This window comes from Dermacentor variabilis, chromosome 2, assembly GCF_050947875.1.
Source record: "Dermacentor variabilis isolate Ectoservices chromosome 2, ASM5094787v1, whole genome shotgun sequence".
NCBI classification, from domain to species: domain Eukaryota; kingdom Metazoa; phylum Arthropoda; class Arachnida; order Ixodida; family Ixodidae; genus Dermacentor; species Dermacentor variabilis.
Window position 1 is genome coordinate 222691562 of NC_134569.1, and position 24697 is coordinate 222716258.

At 46.1% G+C, this 24697-nt stretch overlaps 1 protein-coding gene across 2 annotated transcripts in view; it reads left to right on the plus strand.

The window, feature by feature from the left end:
- Nucleotides 1–24697, plus strand: part of LOC142573124 (polypeptide N-acetylgalactosaminyltransferase 11-like) — a 106908-nt gene that overhangs the window by 29725 nt on the left and 52486 nt on the right. For both annotated transcript variants that reach the window (XM_075682648.1, XM_075682646.1), the window contains exons 6-8: nt 3246–3415; nt 13262–13392; nt 24289–24527. In XM_075682648.1, coding sequence (XP_075538763.1) covers nt 3246–3415; nt 13262–13392; nt 24289–24527 — 540 coding nt within the window. The remainder of the gene's footprint in view (nt 1–3245; nt 3416–13261; nt 13393–24288; nt 24528–24697) is intronic.

A 24697-nucleotide genomic window follows, 5' to 3' on the forward strand; every position in this document is an offset into this window, starting at 1 on the left:
GGCACTTGTAGCTCCTGTTCATCTTGGCACACAAGAACACAGTGAGGCATAGCTTTCAGTTTTTAGTGCCCTTACTCATGTCTCCTTTGAGTGCATGTGTCTTGGATGGCAATGTCTGGAAGAATGCTCCTGTTTCATCGCCATTGTATACGTCAGTGTCAATGTAGTCGCAGAGAGATGCGAGGCAGCGTTTCCTCCACCAACTTCTGCTTTGCCTCCACATCAAGGGAAGCTCGCTCATCGGTGATGGCTTTTTGAACAATGCCGTGGCTGTCTTTGAAGCGCTGTACCCAGCCACCACCTGGCTGGAAGTCCAGATTATTGATGAGTAAGGCAAACTGTTTCGCCTTTCTGGCCAGAATTGGCCCGGTGATGGGCACGTTCATGGCAAGGGTGCCGAGAAACCACTCGTAGAGGGCCTCTTCCACCTCCCTATAGACACCTTGTCGAACATGTTTGCGCTAGCTGTCTACTGAGCAGTTTTCTTTGTTGAACTTCTCTGCTGAGTAGATGTTTGTCTACACTGTCAGCTGCAATAGTTCATACTAGTTCGTAATAGTTTGGAGGGGTGGAAAGGTGAAGGGAGAGAAGCGCGCTAAGGTACCAATGCATAGAAAACTGGAAAACAGAGTTTATTGTTTGAGCGCATGGCGGCTGTTGGGGGGTTGAAGACGGTGCAGTGGCTCGAATTTCTCTTTTTCTTTTTTCTTTTCAAGGATTTCGCATTCTATTACCTTTCGGCACAGGCACTTAGCAGCCAAACTTCATCCTTTTAACCAATAATGTGGCATGGAGGCATTGTGATGGGTTATTTCAACATATAAAACATACAAATGTTGACAGTGCATCAGCTTCTCATTGTTTTAATCGATATATTGTTAAAACTGGTATTGTTCTAAGTGGGTTTGACTGTATGTCAAACTATATTCTGAACCCCTTCGAGTTCGATATATCTGGTATTGACTGTACTATACTTGGTTATTAAGGTGAAAGCCTTAAGGGGACACTAAAGGCAAATACTAAGTCGACATGAACTCTTTAAGTACCATTCCAGAAACTTCCAAGACTTAGTTTACGAGAAAATTGTATCTTAAGGCCCCGAATGCCTTTATTGCAATTAAATTTTCCCGCCGTCCAATTGGAGGAGTGGTGATGTTGCATATGCCATCACCGCCATTTTCTGCCGTCGGTGAGTGAAACGTCACCCGACAGATGACAGTACTGAACCAAGACAGAGTGGTGGACTCGCGGCTGCAGCGGCTTTTTGATCAAGTGGCACAGACCGTTTGGGCATCCCATGACATCACATAAAAGTTGAATTCTCTGCTACTTGCAATTTGCAAGTTTTGCGAGCCAACAAAAGCAGCGCAGAACTATGTGATGACGAAAGTACTCTGAAACATGATAGTGTGGGTGGTGTGGAGTCGAGCAAAAACGAAGCTGTTCGACCGCTGGCGTCGTTGTCAAGGGTAATTTCAGTGAGTTTTTCTAAAACTGAGCTAGATCTGAACAAGTAGCATTTTATTTCGTCTAATAATACAACGCAAGGATGTTTTTTGCAATGAGTGGTAGAGTACTGGTGACAGAATTTGACTGAGGACTGCTTTCGTCATCGGGCAAATACTTGAATGTACCGGGGAGTCTCTAATCATGTCTTTCATTTACCTCAATTTCTTGATTATTAAGGCTCTGTTCGTGATAGTATTGACACCTTAGTAATCTATCACATTAGCTTGACTTAATATTTGCCTTTAGTGTCCCTTTAAATGACTCATACCTCCCTAAACAAGTTAAAAATGCTATGGCTCATCCCTCTCGTAATGCAGAGGCTACAAGCACTTATCAAAGTGACTTGTACCTTGCATACATTATTTGAAATCACGCATACAATATACAGAAATGTGGTGTCAGTACGTATCCGTGTCTGTCCGTTCTCCACGCGGCTTACCCGGACGTGTATCGCGACGACGCCTGCCCCTCCTGTGGGTAGACCTCCACTCTAGCGCACATGCTGTGGGAGTGTGGGTCGACATACCCCAAGTTCATCAAGGAGGAGTGGGACTCGCTTCTGCGTAGCCCCGCTCTAGAAAAGCAAATCCTGGCTGTCCGGCGTGCCCGCGACCGGGCCGGTGGGCTAGACCTGCCGGTCCCGACGTGGGACTAGCCGGGTGCGCGATGAGTTCGCGTCCTCGCCGGACCTGCAATAACAGGAGAGCACGTTGTTGGGCGAGTCGGTCGTACATACTTAAAGAAGGGAATTGCGCTAAAAAAAGACACGGACGAGTAAGGACATGGATGGGCGCCCGTCCATGTCCTTACTTGTCCGTGTCTTTTTTTAGCGCAATTCCCTTCTTTAACTGCAATAACAGTTTCTTCACTCACTCACTCAAAACCATGTGACCTTCTCAGTGGCTCATAATCCCATAAACAATGGCTCATACCCCGTAAGAAAGCAAAAAATGCAATGGTTCATACCCCTGTAAGGCTGAGGCTACAAGTGCTGAGCAAAGTGAAGTGAACAGTGCATATATTCATTTAAATCACCCGTACGACACACAGAACAGCATATGTTTCAATCCCCTGCTGAGAGGATGCAATGTAAGGTCGAAGGGAAACATTGGCGGCATGTGTGTAATCCCGCTATATGAGTGCGCGAAGCCGCAGCTAAGTGTCGAAAATGAGCCAAAGAAGCTGAACTTCAAAAGCAGCAACGTGATGGCGTGAGACTGCACATTACCAAGTGTGCAGCAGGCTTTCACCTTCACATGTTACTGGAGTGTAACACGCTGCCAAATTTTATTTCGTTTAGAAGCAGTCGGAAGTGCGCGTCTGCAGCAGCAACGGGCAACAAATACACATTTTGCAGGAGCAGTACGATGATGCCACCTGTTACTTAACAGCGAGATATGGTGTGCACACTGTCTTCCTCTGGCAAGGACAGATAGCACTGTTCCATTTGTGAGAATGTCTTTCAACCACTCTTTCGTCTGCCATTGTTAAAGACAACACATGCTTAATATTTCGTCAGCAAGAACTGTACAAGCAGTGAACCTAACTATTGGATAACACAGCATGCACCAGGAAACGCTGCCTCTGTCTGAATATTCCACATTAACGAGCCAGCAGTTTTGCTAGAATAGTCATGAAGTATATACTTGGCTTCCTTGTGGAACACTTGGTGTTTATTTTGCTTGTGGCAGCGATTGTCATACATGCTGAGCAACATTTCTTGGCTCTTCTTCCAGCTGCCGTCAGCAGGTGTTTGATGAGCTGTCTCTGCCGACAGCCAGCGTGGTGGTGTGCTTCTACAACGAGGCCTGGTCGGCACTGGTGCGCACCGTGCACACTGTCCTCGAGCGCACCCCAGCCACTCTCCTTTATGAGCTTATCCTCGTTGATGACAACAGCACCTTGCGTGAGTGCCTGTCTGGCACAGCGATGGCTGTGTGCGTCAGAGTTTGCTTAGCTACAGCCACTGTAGAGGTTGGTTGCGAACTGTGTATACGTGTGATGAGCATACATGCTGTGCGCAGAGAACTTCACAATGTGCAGGCATGCAGTGCTAGAGCATGGATGTGAGGCTGCTGTCTGTTAAAGGGAAGCTGAAACACTTTTCGAAAAAAATGAGTTCTCTGCGGCATTCTACAGTTTTGTGTCCCCTGAACACGAATATCTGGTTCAAAACGGGCGGAAACAAACGCAAGCGGCTGTTTTTCCAAGAAAACGCGCACCAGCGCCTCAGGGCATCGCGCGAACGCCGCTGTTGCCCGTGATTGGTCGGGGCCGCTGTGACGTCGTCGGCGGTAGTCGCCGGTCGGCGCCGCCGCATGTCTCCGTTTCAGAGCGTAGCACCATTCCTTTCTCTCTGGTAGCACGCGGTTCTGCTGTTCTAGCTTCATAGCTGAGTTGCAAGATGGAACGTTCTCGCTGTCTCCGACAGCTTGTATTGTCCCCGTACATGTTTGAACCTACAGCCGATACGGAAAACGATGGCGGCAACAGAGTCAACGACGATATTGAGTGTGCCAACAGCGAGAGCGATGTGTGCACCTTCTCGCACGCTGGAAATCTTAGCTGGTACGTATGTTTTTTTTTTTCATGTAGCTGCACGTTGCGATGACGGGAGAAAAATGCGCTAAAGTGTCACTGGGAACATGCTGCTGGAAGAATGCCGAAGCACTAACTTCTCATTAGATTTACACGGGTGCAAAACCGCGATGTCAAGCACCTTGCCGCTGCTCGTCTAAAGTCCCGTGGTTTTTTCAGCGTTGATACACGATCGCGAACATAAGTGCCGCGTTTCAAAGCGCGCACATGCAGTTCTGTGAGGTACAGTCATGGAAGTTGCTTATCATACACATCCAGAGATGACCAGAGGTATTATATGTGCAATATTCATACTATGGTTCGACGACTTTGCGAGTGTGGCTCGATCAAGGATCGGTATGCGTGCTCCATGCTAGTGTTGACATAAATATATTAGGCAATTTTAGCGCCGCCGTGTGGTAAACACGATAACTGAACCGTACGTCGAATGTCACTAGGCAAGCCTACACTCCATTTGATACCTCAGGTGCATCGCTGTGGAAGCTACGCTCGAAGTCCAGTCACCAAAATTTATTACTGCGCGCGTTTCCGTCTATGCTTCGCAGCGTGCCAGCGGCGTTTTCTCGCGCGAGTATGCACGTGAAGCTGCCGCGACGGGCAGCAATTAAAAAATACCGAAAAGAAAATTTTTTTAAAAGAACGTGTTAGCAGCCGTATAAGTACACGGATGGTTTTTATAGGTAAATTCTTTTTTTTTCATTCCGAACTGAGCTTATATATGGAAAGCTTTCTGAAAAATCGGGTCAAGAAACACCGAACTTTTTCTAAGTGCGAACGCAGCCACTGCAAGAAGTATCTCAAGCCTCCACAGCGTTGTACCTGATGTATGAAACGGAGTATAGCAACGCTAGCAACAACGCGTTTTCGCATTTGTCGTAAGGCTATCCGGCTACGCTAAAACTGTGTTACCAGACGTTAATGGCTGCAAATGTTCGTATTTCTCCAGTGCATTAATGTGGGCCTAATCACGCTTTCATTAAACTAGGTGCACCTGCATGTGCTGCGTATTGATGGAAGATGAAGAGAACTGCTTGTGCTGCCAGGAGGTGCAAGAGATTAGGAAAAAACAGAAGCGCACGCAGCGCGTAACAAGTTCAAGACAATTCAGGACTGTGTGCCTCAGCAGGGCAGTACTGAAAGTGGCACTTGCCCAGAAAGGAGTCGAACCGGCTGGACAAGGCAAGAAGGCAAGAAGCAGCACAGAAGGAAAGAACAGTTTACGAAAATCGCAAAACAAACGTGAGCGGAGGCGGCGGCGGCAGATCTCTCGTAGCGTCGTTCAGTAAAGCGCAGGACGGAAAGAGGCATGCCAGCACATGTCAGCACGCCGGTCCGCAGCTCGGTTGGCTCGGTCTCCGCCCATGACGTCACTCTCGCCGGTTCTCTCCTCTGCCAACGTCGTCACCCGGCGCTCCGGGAAGCGATGGGGGCGTGTCCGCGCGGGTGATTTAGAAAGCGATTTCCGCCCGTTATATCAACAAAACGAAAAAAAAATTTTCGGAACCGTAAATTATTAGGTCTGCTGTTCCCAATCCCAGCAATTCATAGAAATTGAAAACCGTTTCAGCTTCCCTTTAAAGGGACCCTGAAACAATTTTGACGATTTTCTACAAACACACTGAGTCGTTAGAGTAGGCCCATCTGATCATTAATTGACGCATCTAAGTGCTCCGCGTAGAGCGTGCAATTTCTTATAAGGTTTTAAAAATGTATATCACTGCCAATCACAGCACACTGCTCGGCAGAATTTTCAGCCGCCCTTACCCATATGACGTAAATCACCCAATTGACGTCATGTGGGCGAGCTATTCGATTGGCTGCCCAAGGCGCATCATAGATAATTTTTCCACGTTTATGGTGAACAAATGATGTTCGTAATAGTTGGAATGTTAGTTAATTTGCTTCCATAAAAAGAAAGTAACAGAAAGAGAATGCACTAGAACAATTTCTCACTACAATTGAGAACTTCCGGCACAAAGCAAGCGTCTTCTGCTTGTGTTACAATGTGCTCCATTTTGATGGGAGCTCCGCGGTCACATTCAGTCTCAGTCTTTTCGCGAGCATTATGATTCGACTTTGTTGCGTTGTGGACTGCAAATGCAGCGACTGGCAGTATGTCAAGCTGCGACATCGTGTCCCTCTGCAAGGCAGCAGACGAGCGGACTGGCTGCAGCGCATTGGACTGCCGCTATCCGATCGGCGCCAGGATTTGCGCATTTGCAGCCGTCACTTTACAACGGAAGATTACTAACTCAATAGCGTTTCGTGAGTACACTATTAGGGTAAACGCAAGTGCAAGGGGACAGGTCCTGGCCATGTCCCCTTGCGTGTCGTTTCACGGTATGAGCAGAAACGCCAATGTGAATGGTCTTATGGCGCACCCACCTGGTGGCACACAGCTCAACCACACACAGTAGCAGTTACAAAATGTATTCTTCTTTGCTGCTGGTGTAAATTTTTTGCAGGAATGTAATTGTTAACACATTGTTTTTGTAAATGTTTAAAATGTTTTACACTTGGTTAGAGCAATATTAGCTCTTTGTTTGGCTTGTTAAGCTCTGCGCCAATGGGTGGCTGGACCGTGGAGACGGATCAGGCAGCTCACATACGTCTACGGTAAAGTTCCTTCAGCAGCTTGAGCTTATGCCTCCACCGTTCAGTCAAAACGCCCTGCTAGCCTGCGGTTACCGGAATACCATACACGTTTGGCGCTGCGACAGAAGGCTCGCAACGCCTGCTGCTTCGATAGCTTTCGCTTGGGGTCGACTGCCAAGCAGCTGGCGGAGAGTTTGGAGAGGCTTCGCGCGCTCGCTCCTAGAGAACCGAAAGTCGACAACACGACCTGCCATCATGACGCAGAGCCACTGTAGGCGGAGCTTAGCCCCGATCACTCGGCGAACGAGTTGAGGAGAAAATGCATGAATATTGAGGATGGTAACTTGTAATCGTCCGTAGCTCTCTTAGTATGAGACGGTTCACACAAATTGTGGTGCGAATGATTAACTTTAGCTGTACCCTACACGTCTACAAAATTTGTCCGAACCGTTTCAGGTGCCCTATAAAAACGTCAGAAGTACTTGCAGTACACTTTGACCATTGTTCCACACCCCCGCAAACTTCTGCTCCATAAAGGCCTGTCGTCCAAACGGGTTAGGTGCCTCGCGTCCTGTGCCCTAATTATTGCAGTCACAGGGTATGTCGTCTCCGAAGTCTCATGTGCCGCTTTGTTGGGGTCATTTTTGCAGCTTATCTCGTGAAGGTAATGTTGTATAAATGCCACCCCGATCCCCTTCTCCCTGTAACCTTACGTAGTGTAGCAGACCAGGTGAGAGACCAACCTCTCTCCTTTTTTCTTATTAAAAGGTTTCTCTTTCTGTGTCTATTTTGAAAGCTGTGAAAAGGTGACCTTAAGTGAAAGGTAGCTGTCAATAAAACTAGGCTAACCAAAGCATCTTGGTGCGAAAGCTTTGTTTGGCGCATAATTTCCATATCTTCTTTTCAAATATTTTTATGCAGGTATGGCGTAATGTCCATATCTGCCAACTCTCCCAATTGTTTTTTGTAAAGGTTATGAACTTAGACTCATTCTACGAGTTTACGAATGGTAAATGCTGTTGGCCAGAAAGCTTGCAAGGTGTTGAAAGATTGGGTGGCTCAAGGTTGAAAACGCATGAAAATATTATGGTGATAGTGCCTCTGCTGCCCTCTAGTGGCAGCATACAATGACTTCTACCGGCGGGGCTTTTTACAGTCTAGTTTATTCAGACTAGTTCCAGAATCAGGCAATATTAGCAGCCACAAATTCGCTGAAGAAAGTCAGTGTGATCTAAAAAGAGTACGTTGCTTGTCAGCTTGTGCTGTTCCAAGTTTGCTGCTACTTGTGTGCTGCGTGTAAAGCTAAATCATTGTTAATGAAATGCACATGTATCACAAACAAATGGTGTGTGCTCAAGACAAACATTAAAAACAATGTTTGCTCATCACGTCCTCCCTTCCTCTTCCACTAGTTTGCGTCCATCAAATTTCAACGATTTTTAATGATTGCAGGTTGACAGGTATACATGTTGCCCAGTGTCTCTAATAATTTGGGTCTCGTGTCAAGCTTTGCTCTCATATTGTGGCATTCTTTGGCACATGAGACGTAACACTCCTTGTGCGCTCGTGAACACGCTCAACAGATGTAGACAAAAGAAGGGATGAGACACACAGCACAAATCTTCAACAGATTTATTTGAAGAACCTGTTGTCATATGTGTATGTGCAGACATGTGACACCTATGAGGCTGAAATTTATGGGGCTAACCTATGGGGGGAGCTGAAACTTAACAAGAAGCTTGTTTTCATAACAAGCAGCGGAGCAAAATATTATATACAGTCAAAGCCACTTATGACAGCATTCAAGTGCCAAAAAAATTCCATTGTTATAACCAATAATTGTTATAACCGGGTTGCATTAAGAAAAGCAAAATGGGGGGATGGCAGAGCTGTCGTGAGAAAACTATAATGGCGGGGATGCCTGTGCCCATCCCCACCACCTTTCTCCATCCCGCTGCTGATTGCCTTAACTCATTTAACTGTTTAACTGCTATCCTGCTCGCTCCAATCACATGCAACAAGCCGGGGCTGTTGGCATTCAAGAATGGCAACCAACATGCAACCAACAAAGATGATCATGAGTGTCTTAATCTGTTGGCAGAACTGCGCAGAATGGGGCGCCAGCAAGAAACCTGGGAGCAACGCAGCGCAGTTGGCATGGTCCATTCGTGTGTCGGAGTGTGGCACGGCGTAGAGCTATGGGTGCAGCCCTTGTGTTCGGAGGGGAGGATGGGTGATGGAAGAGAGGCATGCGAGACTGCCGATATGGAGAATGCTGGAAAATGAGCGTGCAGCAGCCGTTAAGGCATTGGACAATCTTTCAGTGGCTCAGATTTCTCTTCCGCTTTTTTTTTTTAAAGGGTTTCGCATTTCATTACCTTTTGGCACCGGCACCCAGCAGCCAGACCTTTTAGTTATAACCAATAATTCGTCATGGGGGCATTATAGTAAGCTGGTTATTTCACCCTAGAAAACATACAAAAGTTGTCTGTGCAGCAGGTTCTCATTGTTATAACCGATATATTATTAAAACCGGTATCGTTATAAGTGGGTTCCACTGTAGCTGCAACATTGAGGGACAAAGAAGTGGCAACATGTATTAGAGAGCAAGCACTGGTAGCCGGCTCATAATTGAGGGGTGCAGTGGATGCACAGGAGGTGGGCAGGTAATGTGACGTAATAAATTGAGAGAAACAGTGGTCTGTGGGAGTAATGGAATACGTGCCAGGGAAAAGTAAATGCTATCAAGGATGGCATAGGATTAGGTGGCATGATTTAATTAGCAAACGTGGGCAGGGGATGGAGCTGGCTGGTTCAAGACAGGGGTAGCAGAGATCGCTGCAAGAGACGGGACAGGAAATGAGCTGATGATAAGTTTTTACATTTCAAATATCCCGAAATGGTGGAAATTCTCCTGGAGCTCTCCACTCTGGTGTCCCTCATATTGTACTGTGCAAGTTCGAAGCATAAAACCTCAAACTGTTATCTGCTTTGGTATCCATATGTAATAAGTTGACTCTCGTTACTACCGACCCTGATAATCCGACAAAAGATGTACGTTCTATCCGAAGTACATAATATCAGAAACACTTCACTTCTGAAACTTTGGCCGGGATGTGTAACAACATTATAGCAAAGAGTGAGTGACGAATGGCCAAAGTGCAAAAAAAAAAAAGGTTGCAGTTTTGCCCGAAAGGCAAAGCATCGATTGTGATAGAAAATTAGTAGACAGCTATGCAAAGTAAGGATAGTAACGTATTTACTCGAATCTAGGCCTGCCCCGATTCTAAGCAGACTCCAGAATGTTCGAGGCCAGAAAAAAATTAAAAAGTTTACCTCAAATGTAGGCCGAACAAATAGTGAGGCAGCATTCGCAAAATGTTAACAGCGGTTATTGAATACGAACATGCCGAGCTCACTCTGTGTCGTCACTGCCGCTAGCCTCGTCCCTATAGGCTCCATCCAGTGAACAGGCGGTGCCAGTGAGCACCAGCAGTGCTACACTGCTCAGCGCCGTCTGTGGCGAGCGGCGTGAAACTGAAAAAGAAGGAAGACCGTGAAAATTTAAATTTCGTGCTCATGTTGCCAAAACCCGCACGTATATCATGGTTCACTGTTTTTTGTGTACATGAAGGTGCAAGCATGGTGCTCGGTGATGTTGTAAATACTTTTTGCAGGTTTAGGCACATTAAAGGAACTGGATATTACTTTCATGTTGCTGCATTAACCAGCAGAGACAAGCTGTACGCTATTTCACATGTTCTCTCTGTGAAAAAAGTGAATGGCCTGGACGAACGGCCTGGATGCCGAGTGAGATAAACTAACTTGATTCAAATTGTTGGACTTTGTAGCAGTGACCATGCTTGATCGAATTGAGAAATTTGGTCTGGTCGGACGCGATCTTGATTGAAAGTGACTGTGTGACACCATGGTACTCTAACATTCTCTGTGCTACGTCATCTGGCACGACTCCAAAACGAAAGTTTTTGTGGTTTTGAAGCAGTTGTAAGCGATTTGTTATGGCTCACTGCTGAACACAGAACCGGGACCTACTTGCCAACTTAATTGGCACAACTACAAGTCGCTATGCGCGGCTAGTGAGACAAACAAGCCCTTATTTTTCAGGTCTTTTCATTCATCAATTTATTCTCGTCAGCTTGTCACCCTTTGTAAACGTTCGGAAATAGCGTCAGGATGACTTTCAGTTGTTCTTTTTTCTCCACTGACAAAATGATTAGGGCATATCCGGGTTGACTCGTTTGGGACTCATTCGGAGCCATCTGAAGCTGAAAAATTAGATTTATTAACCACAAGATCAGAATTTATATGGCACGAATGTTCATTTTTCATCAAGTACGATGATCGAGGTTCATAATAGTCTTTTCACAATGTTTGATTTCGCTTGCGAATTTGTTTGCTTGCACATGCACTTTGCTTTTTGCAAGGTGATTCTGCAAATGTAAAGTCACAAGAAAAATCGCACCATCTGAAACTGTGCCTCTGACACCAGCAGCTAGAACAAGTATTGTCTATGAATGAGTGCTCGCCAGCATAAAAGGAGCTTCCTCGGCATAAAAAATTGCTCATCACAGATGCCAGTGTTATCCTAGTCACATCAGATGCTAAGGCTACACTAAACAGTCGTCAAATCAGCACAGTCGTGACAAATGCCTTAAATGTTGAGCAGCTGGCCCAGCCATGACCGCTGGTGTCGTACAAGCTGCGAAACATGCACATGCAGCATGGTTTACAAAACAAACCCTTCTCACAAATATGATGACAAAAGCTGACTTACTTAACTCCCCTCACAGCAGTGATCCATTTTTTTCCCCGTTCTACTTCGTAAGGCCTGCCAAGAGACATGTGCCAATTTATCCCGGGCTGGCTTTCTTGACTGCAAGTCTGACGCAGTGGTATCACCAGTTCCACTAGTTTTTTTCAGCACCTCCGTAATTTCGGCACTTGTCTACCAAGCGCATGCCATTGCACCGTTGGAAGATGTATCCGAAAAAATAAATGAGGGCTAATTAACAAAGCAAAACGGCCCCAACCGCAGCTGACACGAAGTGCAGTGCATGTGAAGTAATACGTGTCGAGCCAGCCGACCTGAGAGCCACCTTCCCAGTACTGTCGCATCGCTGTGGCAGATAACGCCAGAGTAGCCGCAAACTCAACTGTACGGAGCCTGTAGCCCAGACCACACGTACGTTTGCGACGTGCGCAAGCTTGCATCCGCGCGCCCATGCATTTGCAAACAGTGCAGCATTGCACGCGTCGAAATGCAGTGTGATCTCAGTGAACAGCCCCTCTCTGTTATTGCGCACTTATCTTATCGCTGTCATCTCCTCATTGCGGCACACACAAAAGCATCTCCCATTGCCCCTTCCAAAGACAGACATTTTTCTCATCAATGCTGAAGTCCCACCTGGCTTACTATGCGTCTGCGGCTAGCACAACTTTTCGTTTGAATGCGGCACTATAGTGGCCTGTTTGGTACCATTAGCGTAACGCCACGCCGCATACCAATACCATAAAGAACCAGCTCCTATACGACATGGTTCAAAGCGACAACTTTGCTCGTGTACTTCAGTTGGCTACTGGCCCAGCTAGTATCGGCTGCGATACTGACTTTTCTAGATGACGCTAGCTATGCACCATACTTATCATTTTCAGTACAAACTGGCACGTTTTTAAAAATCCTCTAATTAAGCCGACCCAGAGTTTTTTGTATGTGATTATTTGAAAAATAACCATCAGCCTAGATTCGAATAAATATGGTAGTTTTATCGGCCGTAGAAAGTTGTAAACATTAGCTTACTAACTAAATTAACAAGCACTGTGTCACACGCGCTCAGGTTACAGGAACACATCTCTCTCGATGACCACGCAAAGTCGCTGTTAAAACGATGTAGTGAGAAGGCGAAACAGCAACAGCGAGCGAATTGACCTTCGTGCTGTTTCTCACATCAAGTTGAACTGAACATAGAAAGCACAGCGCATACGAAGGTACTGGCACTGGGTGCACTTAGTCTATATCGCAGATCGCTTTCAAGATACGGCGGCTGCACTATTAACAGTAGCCACCCGAGTAGAACCTCCGCTTCCTCTCCCTCGCTCCCCCCACCGGTGCCTCACGCGCAACAGATGACGTGTTTCCGCCCCACTTTCCTCCCTCTTTTGCGCACACAATATTGGACCACGATCGTCGGCTGACCCTCGCAAATCAGTTGCCAGCCTGCATCGACATGGCAAAAGTCCATTTTATGTGCCCTATTTTGACAAAAATTGCCGCTAATTTCGTCTGCTGTAGCTGATAGTCCGTTGTAGCATAGTCTGTTAAAAGTGAACTTCGTTGCATTAATAAAATAGATAGAGCAAACTAAAGTTGATGTATGGTCCGTTATATCCGAAAGTCTCTTGTATGCGGGTCCATTGTAACAAGCATAGACTGTATCACTAACAAATTTCATGCATGTCATAACTCTGTGGCAAATGCTGGTTGTCCCACCTACAGGATATGTCTGAAAACCTCTGCACTGTTTTCTCTTTGCATTTGTAGCGGAGCTGGGGGTGCAGCTGGCTCGCTACGTTTCTTCCGAGCTGCCATACAACGTGCGCCTCATACGCACGCCAGCGCGAGAGGGACTCATTCGTGCCCGCATGTACGGTGCACGAAATGCTTCAGGAGAGGTGAGACTGAAAGGAGCCGTGACAGTGTCATAACTGTGGTGATAAATACGTAGGGTGTCCGGTAAAGCACCAGTGAAATTGTGACTTCATTTTGGTGAGACCATTTTAGTCAGGGGAAGATGAATATTCATTCCCTCTTAAAACCTTACTCTGGTTCTGGCATTCTCTTAATGTTTGGAAATACACAATCGACTTTCATTAATTTGGCCCTGAGTGAACGTTCAAAATTGACCGAATTATCCAGCGGGTTTAGTTAAACAAAATGCACAAAATGTTAAAGCACACTGTTGGTTCATTTGGCAGTATTTGCCAGCTCCCAGATCAAATGCACCCGAATCAAATGCACACCTCACTTTATATGTGTCCAAAGTAGAAAACTAGTGTAGAAACCACATTAGAGCTCCTAAACAAAGTGGAAATTTAACACGCATTTGATCTTTTAGCAAGAGTATGTTTGACAGAATGGTGGCCGGTTTGCTAAAGTCACCTTTGCCGTAATACCGTAATGTTATGCGGTAAAGCATACAAATGCTGCGAAGGCGGTTTTGGTTTCATATCTGACTGCACCGCGCAGGCAATTTTCGGCCCAGTTTTCATGAAAAAAAAAAGAAAGCCCACTTTAGAATGGGGTAAATACCATAATCATACATTGTGAGCTACAGTTAATTGCTTGAATATCTTCCTAGGGCAGGTGGAAAATAGGCTTTTTCGACGGGGGATGGCGCATGTTCAACGCATTCACTGTCCCCTATGCTCTGCCAATACAGACGCTGCCACTAAAGGGGTTGCTATTGGGGTCACTATAGGGGTCAGTCACGTGCGGGCTGACTGGTCAAGTTTGAATTATCTGGCAAAGACCAATTTCAGGATTGAAATAACGAACGTTTGGGTCCATAGGGACCTTCGGTCAGGATCAAATCAACCAGAGTTGGATGAATGAAAGTCTAGTCTGTTTAATTTACAGCATACCCTGATTTTGGCAGAAACATTGCTGGAAGGTTTTGAGGATATCTTAGTGAGAATCAAGGTGCCTTTCTGCTGCTTGTTCCCAGCTCACACATGTTGGCAGACATTTTTTCAGCCCAATCTCTGGAAACTCCTGCTGCACAAGGAACATGGCGGGGGGACAGCTAGTGCACTGGCGTTTCTCCCCCATGCAAAGTGTGCTTCTCTCTTGGTTGAGACGTGTGCCAGCACACGTTAGTGATATGCACTTTGATTAGCCTCCCTGTGAATGATCGTCTTCTGGGCAACCCTTAACCCTAAGCTGTAAACCCCTGTGCATTTCCTTACCATAGAAGATGCTCCATAGACCCACTATGAACTGTAGAAAGTACCTTTGCTCTCTAGACTTTTTGAATACACTGAAACATACACACTCAACCTAGCACAGCTGCTGCACCTAATCGGTCACTTTTGCAAGAGCTAGCAAGCAGTGATTGGTGCTTTAACTTTTCTTGGATTAACAAACACACCTTGTTGGCAAATCCCATTCTTGTCGACACCGTCAATGAACGCTGCTACAGGACCCCTTGTGCACTGGAGAAGCGTCTCACCCTCGCCTGATCCTCCTGGGCTACTGGGCTCGCCTCATGCTAGTCGCATTTACACAGTATCCTTACCTCCGGTTGATTCTGTGTCTGGTGTGACGGTCGGACTTGTTCCTTTCTCTACTTCCATGGAGAATAGTCACACAGTCTCAAATAAGCGCGTTGATGCTTCGTGCTAGGAGGCCAGCTGAACCCATTCATGGATAAGCAGTATGACCATTTTGGATGCCTGCCATTAGCCTGAAGGGACACCGCCTTTAGCTATTGTATGTATGGTTGAAAAAGTTTAGCTTTATGCATTCATGATTTACACAGATACATGCAGTTTTTGAAGTTTTAAATAATTTATAAATTGCCACTCTGGAATTCTCTGCAAACTGCCATGTTGATGTACAGTAAAACATAAAAGTTTACGGACTGCAGGGTCTGAGAAAAAGTTTGACATCTCTTAAACCTAAAAACACAGCCTGGTATCGTAGAACCCTGTTTATACATTCCTGCTTTGTATGGTTTTCCAGAGGCAACATTCACGATTGAGAATACAATAATGACCCAATACAGTTACTCTTCTGTTTTATATGTTGCCGGAAAACACAATCTTTCGGCACCAACTTTTATTACATCACCAAACTGCGATCGTGATACGTTTCCTGGCTGCTAGATCCCGCGTGAATAAGAAAAGATGCGAGGCACATGCAATGGGGAGTAGTAGGCACCCAGCATGACAGCTTCCCCACAGTACTCACCCGTTCAGATTGCATGAAAACGCTTGCAAGAACTTAGTTTTCTTGTTTGACACCAGCAAATCTCCTCGTGTGTCGAGTACTCTCTGTCGCGGTCGTCACATGTTGCAGTCACAGCTATCGCTGCCAGCCCTATCACGACAAGCATCTTCATTTCTCTAGCTGTCTGACAGCGCACGCGGCATTGTGCTGTTGGAAGCATACTGCACACTTTTAATAGGCAATAACCCAAACGCACCGCTGTTCACTGCCACGGGTGGCGCAATGTGGGCGTCGTGTTTTGCTCTTGTGGCATTGCATTCTGAAGTTGGCCATCAGCTTAATTTCATTACCCTTCTCTGTGGCTCTCTTAACACTTTCCTGCCCATGGGAAAATTGGTAGTTTTCGGATAGTCTAGGAAACAGTCCTTATCAAAAAATGAAGCACCAATGGTAACGGCACACAAAGAAGGAACAAAAAGACAGGACAAGGCACTACTTGCAACTGTTTATTGAAGTCAAAGGTGGCTGATTATATAGCCATGGGGAGAGGGGGACAAAAAAAAGAGGGACACTGAATATGTCAATGCGCACATACGAGAACACTGAAGGTATATTTGCAGAGAATAGTGATTAATCAAAATCTAAAACTTATCTAAAGCATGCTTTCATTGTTATAAATGTTCACAGATGGGGTGCTCACACAGGCGTCCCCTCTTTTCTTAATCTGGTTGGCCTCCAACAGTTCACGCGCCACAGAATCTTTACTTGTAAACGTGATTGTTGTGTCATGAAGCCTTGCTTCACATACTTGTTTCTTTTCATTCCCGCAGGCCTTGCAATGAAGCGGCAAGTTTGAACCATAACTGTTTTTCAATGAAAGCTTATGCTCCCGCAGGCGTTCATTGATACATCGGCCAGTTTGGCCGATATACTCTTTCCCACACTTGAGTGGTATGCGGTATACTACCCCTTCTTCACACTTAACCAAAGGTTTCGTATGTTTAATAAAGCACCCTACTTTCTTCGAGTCATCAGAACCAATCAGGCGGCATAAAGTAACAAGATTTCGGGGCGCGGAAAAAACCACAAGGACTTTGTATTTCATGGCGACGTGTTTAAGATTATGCGCCACTTTATGAGAATACGGTATCACCACTGGTTTAGTTTTCTTTTCGAATGGTTGACATTGTTCACTGTTTCTTTTTCTTTCTTTTTTTCACCTTTTTCAAAAGCGCCTCCGAAACTGCACTTAAAACCAAACAAGGAAAGCCAGCCTTCCTCAGCTTCAAAATCTGTTCGTCAAAGCTTGCTTTGACGAACAGATTTGTCCTGCTTGTCCTTGTCCAGATTTGTCCTTGTCCTGTCTTTTGTTCCTTCTTTGTGTGCCGTTACCGTTGGCACTTCATTTTTTTGTTAAAGCGGTGCACCAACTAGCCCCACAACATGTTTTACTGCAATACAGTTCTTTTCTCTGCCACAGAAAATACTGCTTGATACTAAAGTGTGCGGTATCAAATTATAGAGGAAGAAATGATCTTTTCATCGGGTTAGTCTTGCACAACAGATTTAGTAAAAATTATCTGAAAAAAAATTATCCAAGCAAAATTATAGTTACAGGAGGAAAAAAAGTTTTGTAGATACATCATTGTTGCTTTGCACGAAATGAACAGTAAAAAAGTTTGAAATATACATTTTTAACACAAAAACCATCGACAATATTCCTGCAAATATAAGTTCTGTGTGTGCAAGAATGCCTTAAACAATTAGGAAAACATTAGCCCTGGTGACTAGTGCCGCCGTGCGAAGCAGTTCCTCGATGTGATGGAACATGTTCTTGCTGTCAGTTTTTCGAAGAAAACATTTGTTTTCTGCTCAACTTTTTTTTCTTTGTTGTACAATATACAGTTTGTGTAGCTTTAAATTTTTTTTGTGACCTGTGCTGTTGACCCTGAGTTGCATTCTTAGAGGAAACCACAGGAGGAAATTTGGCGTGTGCAAAATTGGGGGGGGGGGGGGGGGGGCTGGCTCATGAAATCCTAATAGCTATTCACTGAGTTCCAGTTTGAAGGTAAACTAGTCGCAGCGCAGACTTCTTGACAGTTCTGGCACTGTGGGATGCAGCCGGTGATGCTCCGGGCAAATAAACAGGGTAAAACTATTCACTACAGCCATAGTATCACTATTTTACTGCATTAAAAAGACAGCGCCTTCCCACCATGAGCACGTTGTAGGATTCAATGACTTGGCCTGATTTATCAACTCCGATCATTCAAACCTTGTATTCGTCGACAAGCAGAGGCTTCCTCATGGAGACTTCTTTATTGCCTGCTTTCTTTATTCAATTTGCAAGCACAAATTTGTTTGCTGTGTGTGCTGCCGACATCACGTTCAGAACCCATCTGTTTTTCCACTGCAGGTACGAAACGCGGCCAGCGAATATCCCTTCTTTTTGCCTCTTCCTCTTGCTAGGTGTCTTTGAATTCACTCAGAAAGCTACACTGATCTTTCCACATTGTGCCACAAGCAAGGACCTTGTGCTCCAATAAATGCACAAACAAAGATGGGGAAGTGTAGAAATTTTCAAAAAAAAATTATGGTGCCCTTATCAAGATAGTTCTCACACAGCCATGTGATCATATTGGATGCCAAACCACACACGCTAGATGCTTTGTGTCTTCCTGTATGTGCACTGAACTGAACAGTGTATCCAGTTCCGAATTTGCCAAAACCCGTACAGTTAACGACCAATTTTTCGGACCCTCTAGGGAACGTAAAAACGTCCGAAAATTCAGGCAGTCCGAAAAAATGAATGCATGCAAAAAAACTCACTTTTTCTTTTTTTATCGAATCTTGGGGTAAAGGGCGAAGTGCCAGGCTTCCGAAACCCTGCCAAAGCATCAGTGAAGTGGCTATAAAAAGAGGCGTTCAAAAACTCTGTATGCAGCCGACTGCCGGTTTATTATGTACATTGCATTGTCGGGCAGCCGGTGTTATTGCTACAGTGGCTTAAAGAACTTGTTGATTGTTGTTTGGACAGCGTTCCGGTTGCATGCGATCATATTCTCTCGATCTGAGCAAGGGTCATGTCAGCACTGTACACCGATGAAAGAGTCAACAGTGCACGCGCCAACTCGGCGCTTGTAGTCGGCGCAGGCATTGGCTCCTCATTTTCAACATTGGAGTCTTCTGAATCCCTCACAACCTGACGGACTATTTCCTCGTCAGTCAGTTCTGCGCAGAAGTCGAGCTCGTTGTCAGCGTCAACAAACTGTTCGAAAGTTATTTCCGTGGGTCTGGAAACCCCAGCAGAGCGGAGGTCGTTGATCACGTCGTCCATGGGCGCCGAACTCCTTGCTCACGCCATCCTGGGATCAGCCGCTCACGACTTGCTTAATAATGGCAGCTTTCTTCATCGTTAACCGACAGTACTGCTTTCCGCGCTTCGATGCCATCAGCGAGGACGACGAAGACGGAGTGGGGGCCATCGAAGGCAAGCGGAATCTTCAAGTTGCGAACAGTGGAGCTCGCTGACGAGCGTCGAAGGACCTAGGCCTAGCGTCGCAGAGCACACTTGAACAGCACAACTATGGTGGCTAGAGGGGGAGGTGTCAGCATCGGCTTGGCTGCGCCGCGTATGGCGGTGCGGCATTTTTTCATGACAGCGACAGGCGGCGCGCTCGTCGTCTCCGAGACGCCTAGCGCGATGTGTTTGAGCAATCTCTCCGGCTCCAAGCACGCGTTGTGAAGTCTGTGGTGAAGTTAGCTTCGCCTGCCCCGCTTTTGTTTGCTTGTTATAAGGAGTTCGGAGTAGCCTTCTTGACCCACGCCACTGGAAAAATTTGGTCGATATGCAGAGTAAGCTGGATGATCTCCTGGATGTGGGCCACCTAAATGAAGTTCACAAGATGGTAAAGCATTGTAATGCGATGCCAGATCATAGTGAAATAGTGGGATCAAATAGCAATTCACGCATACCCTACTACGTTAGCGGGTATGTTAACAGGAAAATGCTAATGAGAACAAAGTGCGAAGAGTGTTCTCTAGCTGTTGCTTCAAGCAAAAGACTCGGGCTTGCTTCCGGAAGAGTCGTGCCTTACCATCAACATGGATAGAGGTGGCCTACTTTACCCATCTCAGACATTAAAAGGCTTGGTTGCTGCGATGGAAGATGCCTTCACGCATTGTTTCAGTTTTAACAAATTGAAGCCTGACAGCATCATGGACCTTATTACTTGTCTGGCAATTAATAAGCTGGATATGGTTGACTCTGCGCAACATAGCGTAGAAATCACCAACCAAGTGATATGGTTTTCTGTCATCACGAAGTTGCACTTCCTTGTCGCAGGAGACAGCGCATCGAAGCAAGGGAAGCGAGATAAAATGAAGTACCTCAAGTTGAGGCACACAACATAACTGCATAACTGCCAAGTTTATATCAGCAAGACCAACATAAAACGTTTGTATATGTAAAACAGGAATTGTTCCCATCACATTGTATGCCCAGAAATATCTGCATATCTGAACAGAATTTCCCACCCGACAAATTATTGTTTGCACTGCACATTGTTCACTGTTTCTGTTCATATACCTCCATTATATATTGGATTTGCGCTCCATTTCATGTCATATTGTTCGTTTGTGAGAGCTAACAACCATGTAGGTGGTGGTGGTGGTGGTGGTGATGTTGAAGCAGGCGGGGTTAGCCTGGCATACATAGCCGGCAATTGTTCTGCCTGATCCTCCTTTGAGTTGAGATCAGGGGTGTGTCACCAGGTGTCGATGAGTCCCGTGTCTCGCAGGAAGCCTATCAGCAGTCATTGCGCTCTCTTCCTGAATGCCGCAGGCCCTCCGGGGAAAACGTCTTCAAAGGTCCTGTGTGTAAGACCGTTTTTTTGTAGGTTGTTGACCATCGCTTTTCTTTCTGTGTGAACCTGCGGGCATAGCCAAATGAAATGTTCGATGTCGCCAATGTCACCACAGAAAACACACAGTGGGGAAGCCTGAAGCCCAGTTTTGAATAAGCAAGCTGGGGTGTTTGCGGAGTCGGTCCTGATGCGGTATAAAAGCGTCGCTTGTTCGCGTGCAAATCCATGAGTCACACAGGATTCGTGTGCATTCTTGTGCATCTCTCTAAAGTGAAGGCGGATTGCACCCTTAGGGTTTTGAAAAGCTTTTCGAGCTTTCACCATGTATACAGTCGAACCCGACTATATCGAACCCGTTTACATCGAATTATTCTGTATATCGAACAATTTCTGGTCACGGTATAGTTACAATGAGTATATATAGCAAAAATTACGCTTACATCGAACAAATATTGCAGCGACTCCCAATATATCGAACCGTCAAGCGGCGGAAAAGTGCCCCCAGAAGTTGGCTTTCCCTCGCGGTAGCGGGGAAACCCGGTGGCGCGGCTCCATCCAACCGCTCTCCCTACCGTGACCGCGCTGCCTCGGGCTATTCGGGCGAGCCGTCGACACTCCCCCTGTCGCGCATAGTAGAGTCTATTAGGCCACCTCCTCCCTTTTTCTCTCTCCCATCTTTCACTTCCTACTCTCTCTCCCCTGACGACGCTTCGCCGTATTCCCTCACGGGTTGCAGAATCAAGCGTCATTCCTTTCTTTAGATCACTATCTATCGACACTCCCCAACAAAAAAATGATCCTGGCCCGCCTACAGCGCTTGCTCAGACAGCCAATCAGAGGCTCTTGTGCTCTCTGCGTGCAAGATGGCGAAAGTGCGAGTTGTCAGGCTGGTTTTCTGGTTTATCGTGTTTGCGCCTTGTGGGACTTCTCCCGCAGTGTTGCCGTGATGAAGCAGCAGAATTCGCCTTTCGTCGTGAAGCTCGAAATCATAAATCGCGTCGGACGCGATGAGAAGTTGGATGGCCCCGCAGCGTGCAAGATTCCGAGGAGCACTCTCGGCACGGTTAGGGCTAAAGTGACCCGACTCGCAACCCGGTCGGTGCCCGTGGCGCCCGACGCGTACGCACGGCCGTGTACGAGGGGTTCTTCATACGTGCCGGTTTCCGCGTGCTCGGTGATGACTGTAAATTCTGATGAATGCGACAAAGCCGTTGCCGGTGTTGCCGAAGTTTGGAGCGAGCTGTCAAAATTTCCGGGACATTCGAATCAACGGCGGACGAGTTTGTCAGTGCAGATGATGGTGTCGCGACCACGGGAGAGTCCGGAAACGAAGACTACATCGCCGACGTCGTACCGAGCACAAATGAAAGTAGGCACGTTGAGGAAAGCAACTACGGTCCTTTGCCCACATCCTCCGAAGTGATTGGTGCACTCACATTAGTCCGGTGCTTCTGCGCGAATGCGGAAGGTTGCGGCACAACGTGGGGAAGTGCATGCGTCGCAGGCAGCGAAATTGCCCGAGCAGAAGAAAATGCAGGACTAATTTATGCGAAACTAAACTAGTTTCTTCAATAAAGTGATTTTATAAATGGTATGTGCTTTTATGACATCCAATTATTTAGCAGGCTTATATCGAATTATGCTCTATATCGAACTGATGGGCGTTTTTTTGCGAGTTCGATATAGCCGGGTTTGACTGTATAGAGTCGTGTGTATTATTTTATTAACAATAAATATTCTTTTTTTTGTAAGGCATTTTTGACATTATCTGAGCGGTACTAAACGCGAACTTAGTTCTTTGCAGGTTTCTAATATTGGAAACCAAATTTCCCTTAGCGCTCTCATTATGCTGAGTTTTGGCCATTGGTGCCTACAGTTCTACCTTTCATTGCAAAATTAAATAAAAATGAAATAATCATGGTTCACTCGAGCGGCCCGTTTCAACTGATGAGGCGCGCAACAACCAGTAGACGATTAGGACAAGCGCCTGTAGCTCAAGACACTAATAAAGTCACGCCAGACAGAACTGCATACGGCACCACATAATAGTCCCTTAAAATGTAAAAGCGACACTGGCAAACTGCAAACAACCGCTTACTGCGGAAGCTTTCTCTGTTCGGTGTAATCATGAGTTTCACAAGTGTTGCACTGAGCGCGAAGCTAAAGCGCGGCGATAAAATGACCAAAATTTAGCACATAGCACGTTAAGCCAGCTGCAGTGACAAAGTCGCCTAGCCTTTAAAATGATTTTCCGATGCGCGTATTGCGCCCCAAGAAGCCGCGGAGCGAGAAAGCACTTCACAGCGGAACCAAATAACCGCAGCGGACCTTAGCCAGCGTACGGGAGGCATCTTGGAGCCGACAGCAGCTCCACCGCATCGTCCTGAAAAAATGCTGCCTCTCCGGCGCTCCGATGCCGACACCTCCCCCTCTAGCCACCGTAGCACAACCACACACCACGCTAGCCAAAACGTGGCCGGCGTAAACAAACGAAATGGCGCCGCTCCGGAAACTCCACCGGAGGTGGAAGTGCGGCGATAAACGTAGCCAACGTGGCCAGACCAAATCGGTGTTTGATGGCTGTGTGATGGATAATAAGTTGTTGACTGTACTATGGTAAAATAGTCTTTCTGATCTAAAATGTGTTTTAACTATGGTCATAACGATGCCAGCTACTAGCTATGGCGTTATGTTTATACTTGCTTGTTGCTTCTGCCTATGTGTTTATGGATGTACAGTGATGTAAGTGCAAATGTGTGTGTACCCACGCTCTTACTTGATATACTGTGAATCGAATGCATCACAATGTATGTATAGCATATCAGTGTACGTTATTGCCATATTGATTGAATATTAAGTAGGTTTTAAGTCTTTTCATAAACAGCTAAAACATTATAATGTTTAACCAGTTCTTGTAATGTCACATGTGTACAACAATGACGTTATGTGTAGCAGTTGTATTCATGCATCCTTATTGCCAGCATGCAAGTGTGGGGACGGCCATGGGTCTCGGATGCATGCTCCCTCACTGGCTTTTGAGGGGCCACCGTCGTGGGTGCCACCAATCAATTTTGATGACAGCTAAGCCTTTCTGCTTTTGAGTGCTGATGGTTTTGTCGCCGGCTTGTGGGGTCTGGCGCACGCTTGAGCCGGGAGGGGTTGTGGCCTTTTTGTTCCTGCGGTGGTCTGCACCATTGTTTGTTGGTTTTTGTTTGCTTGCTTTTATTTCTTCATTTATCTTTTCTCACAAAGGTTGGGACTTCTAAATGCAAAACAAAAATGAATGTGTGAATGTCCAAATCATTTTTTTTCATTATAATTGCATGTATCCATAACTAGCCTGTAACAAAGGATCCAGACATTGCATAACCATCTTGTATATTAATCTAAATAAAGTTATTATTATTATTATTATTATTATTAATTTCGGACCAAGTTTTGGGCATTGGCAAAAGTCAGGGGGGCAGTAAACGAGTACAAAGTCAAAGGAATGACTAGTCTGCTTAAGTTTCCTGCCATTGTCCTTTAGGATACAGAAAGTGCAGGCACTTGTTTTGAGAGATTGCCATCTTCCAAACCTGTGAAAATAAAGAAGGCAGGTGCTAAAGCAAGACAAGCATGAGTGTTTCCCCAACCACAACCGGTGACAATTAGCTTGACAGTGTCCAACTTTCTATTCTACTTGCTTGTGACACACAGAATTACTTCACGCAAGTGAGGTTGTGCCTCTGAACGTTCGCGCCGTGCTGCACGCAGGTGCTGGTGTTTCTGGACAGCCACTGCGAAGTCAATGTGGGCTGGCTAGAGCCCATGCTGGCGCGCATTGGGGCCAACCGCACCACGGTCACTTGTCCCGTCATCGACATCATCAATGCGGACACCTTCGAGTACAGTGCATCGCCCATTGTGCGTGGCGGCTTCAACTGGGGACTCCACTTCAAGTGGGAATCTCCACCCAGGCTGCGGGGGCCGCGGCAAGCCATTGACCCCATACCGTGAGTGCATGCGAGAGCAACGAAATGGAGTCGGGACATACAGGAGTTGGGAATTTGTTAGTGTACTTTTTTTTATATAGAAGCTAGGTTTGGGGGGGAGGCTGACATATGTATGTCCTCAAAATAAGAATATGTTACTGTACTTGACTACAACTTAAGAATTCAGTATA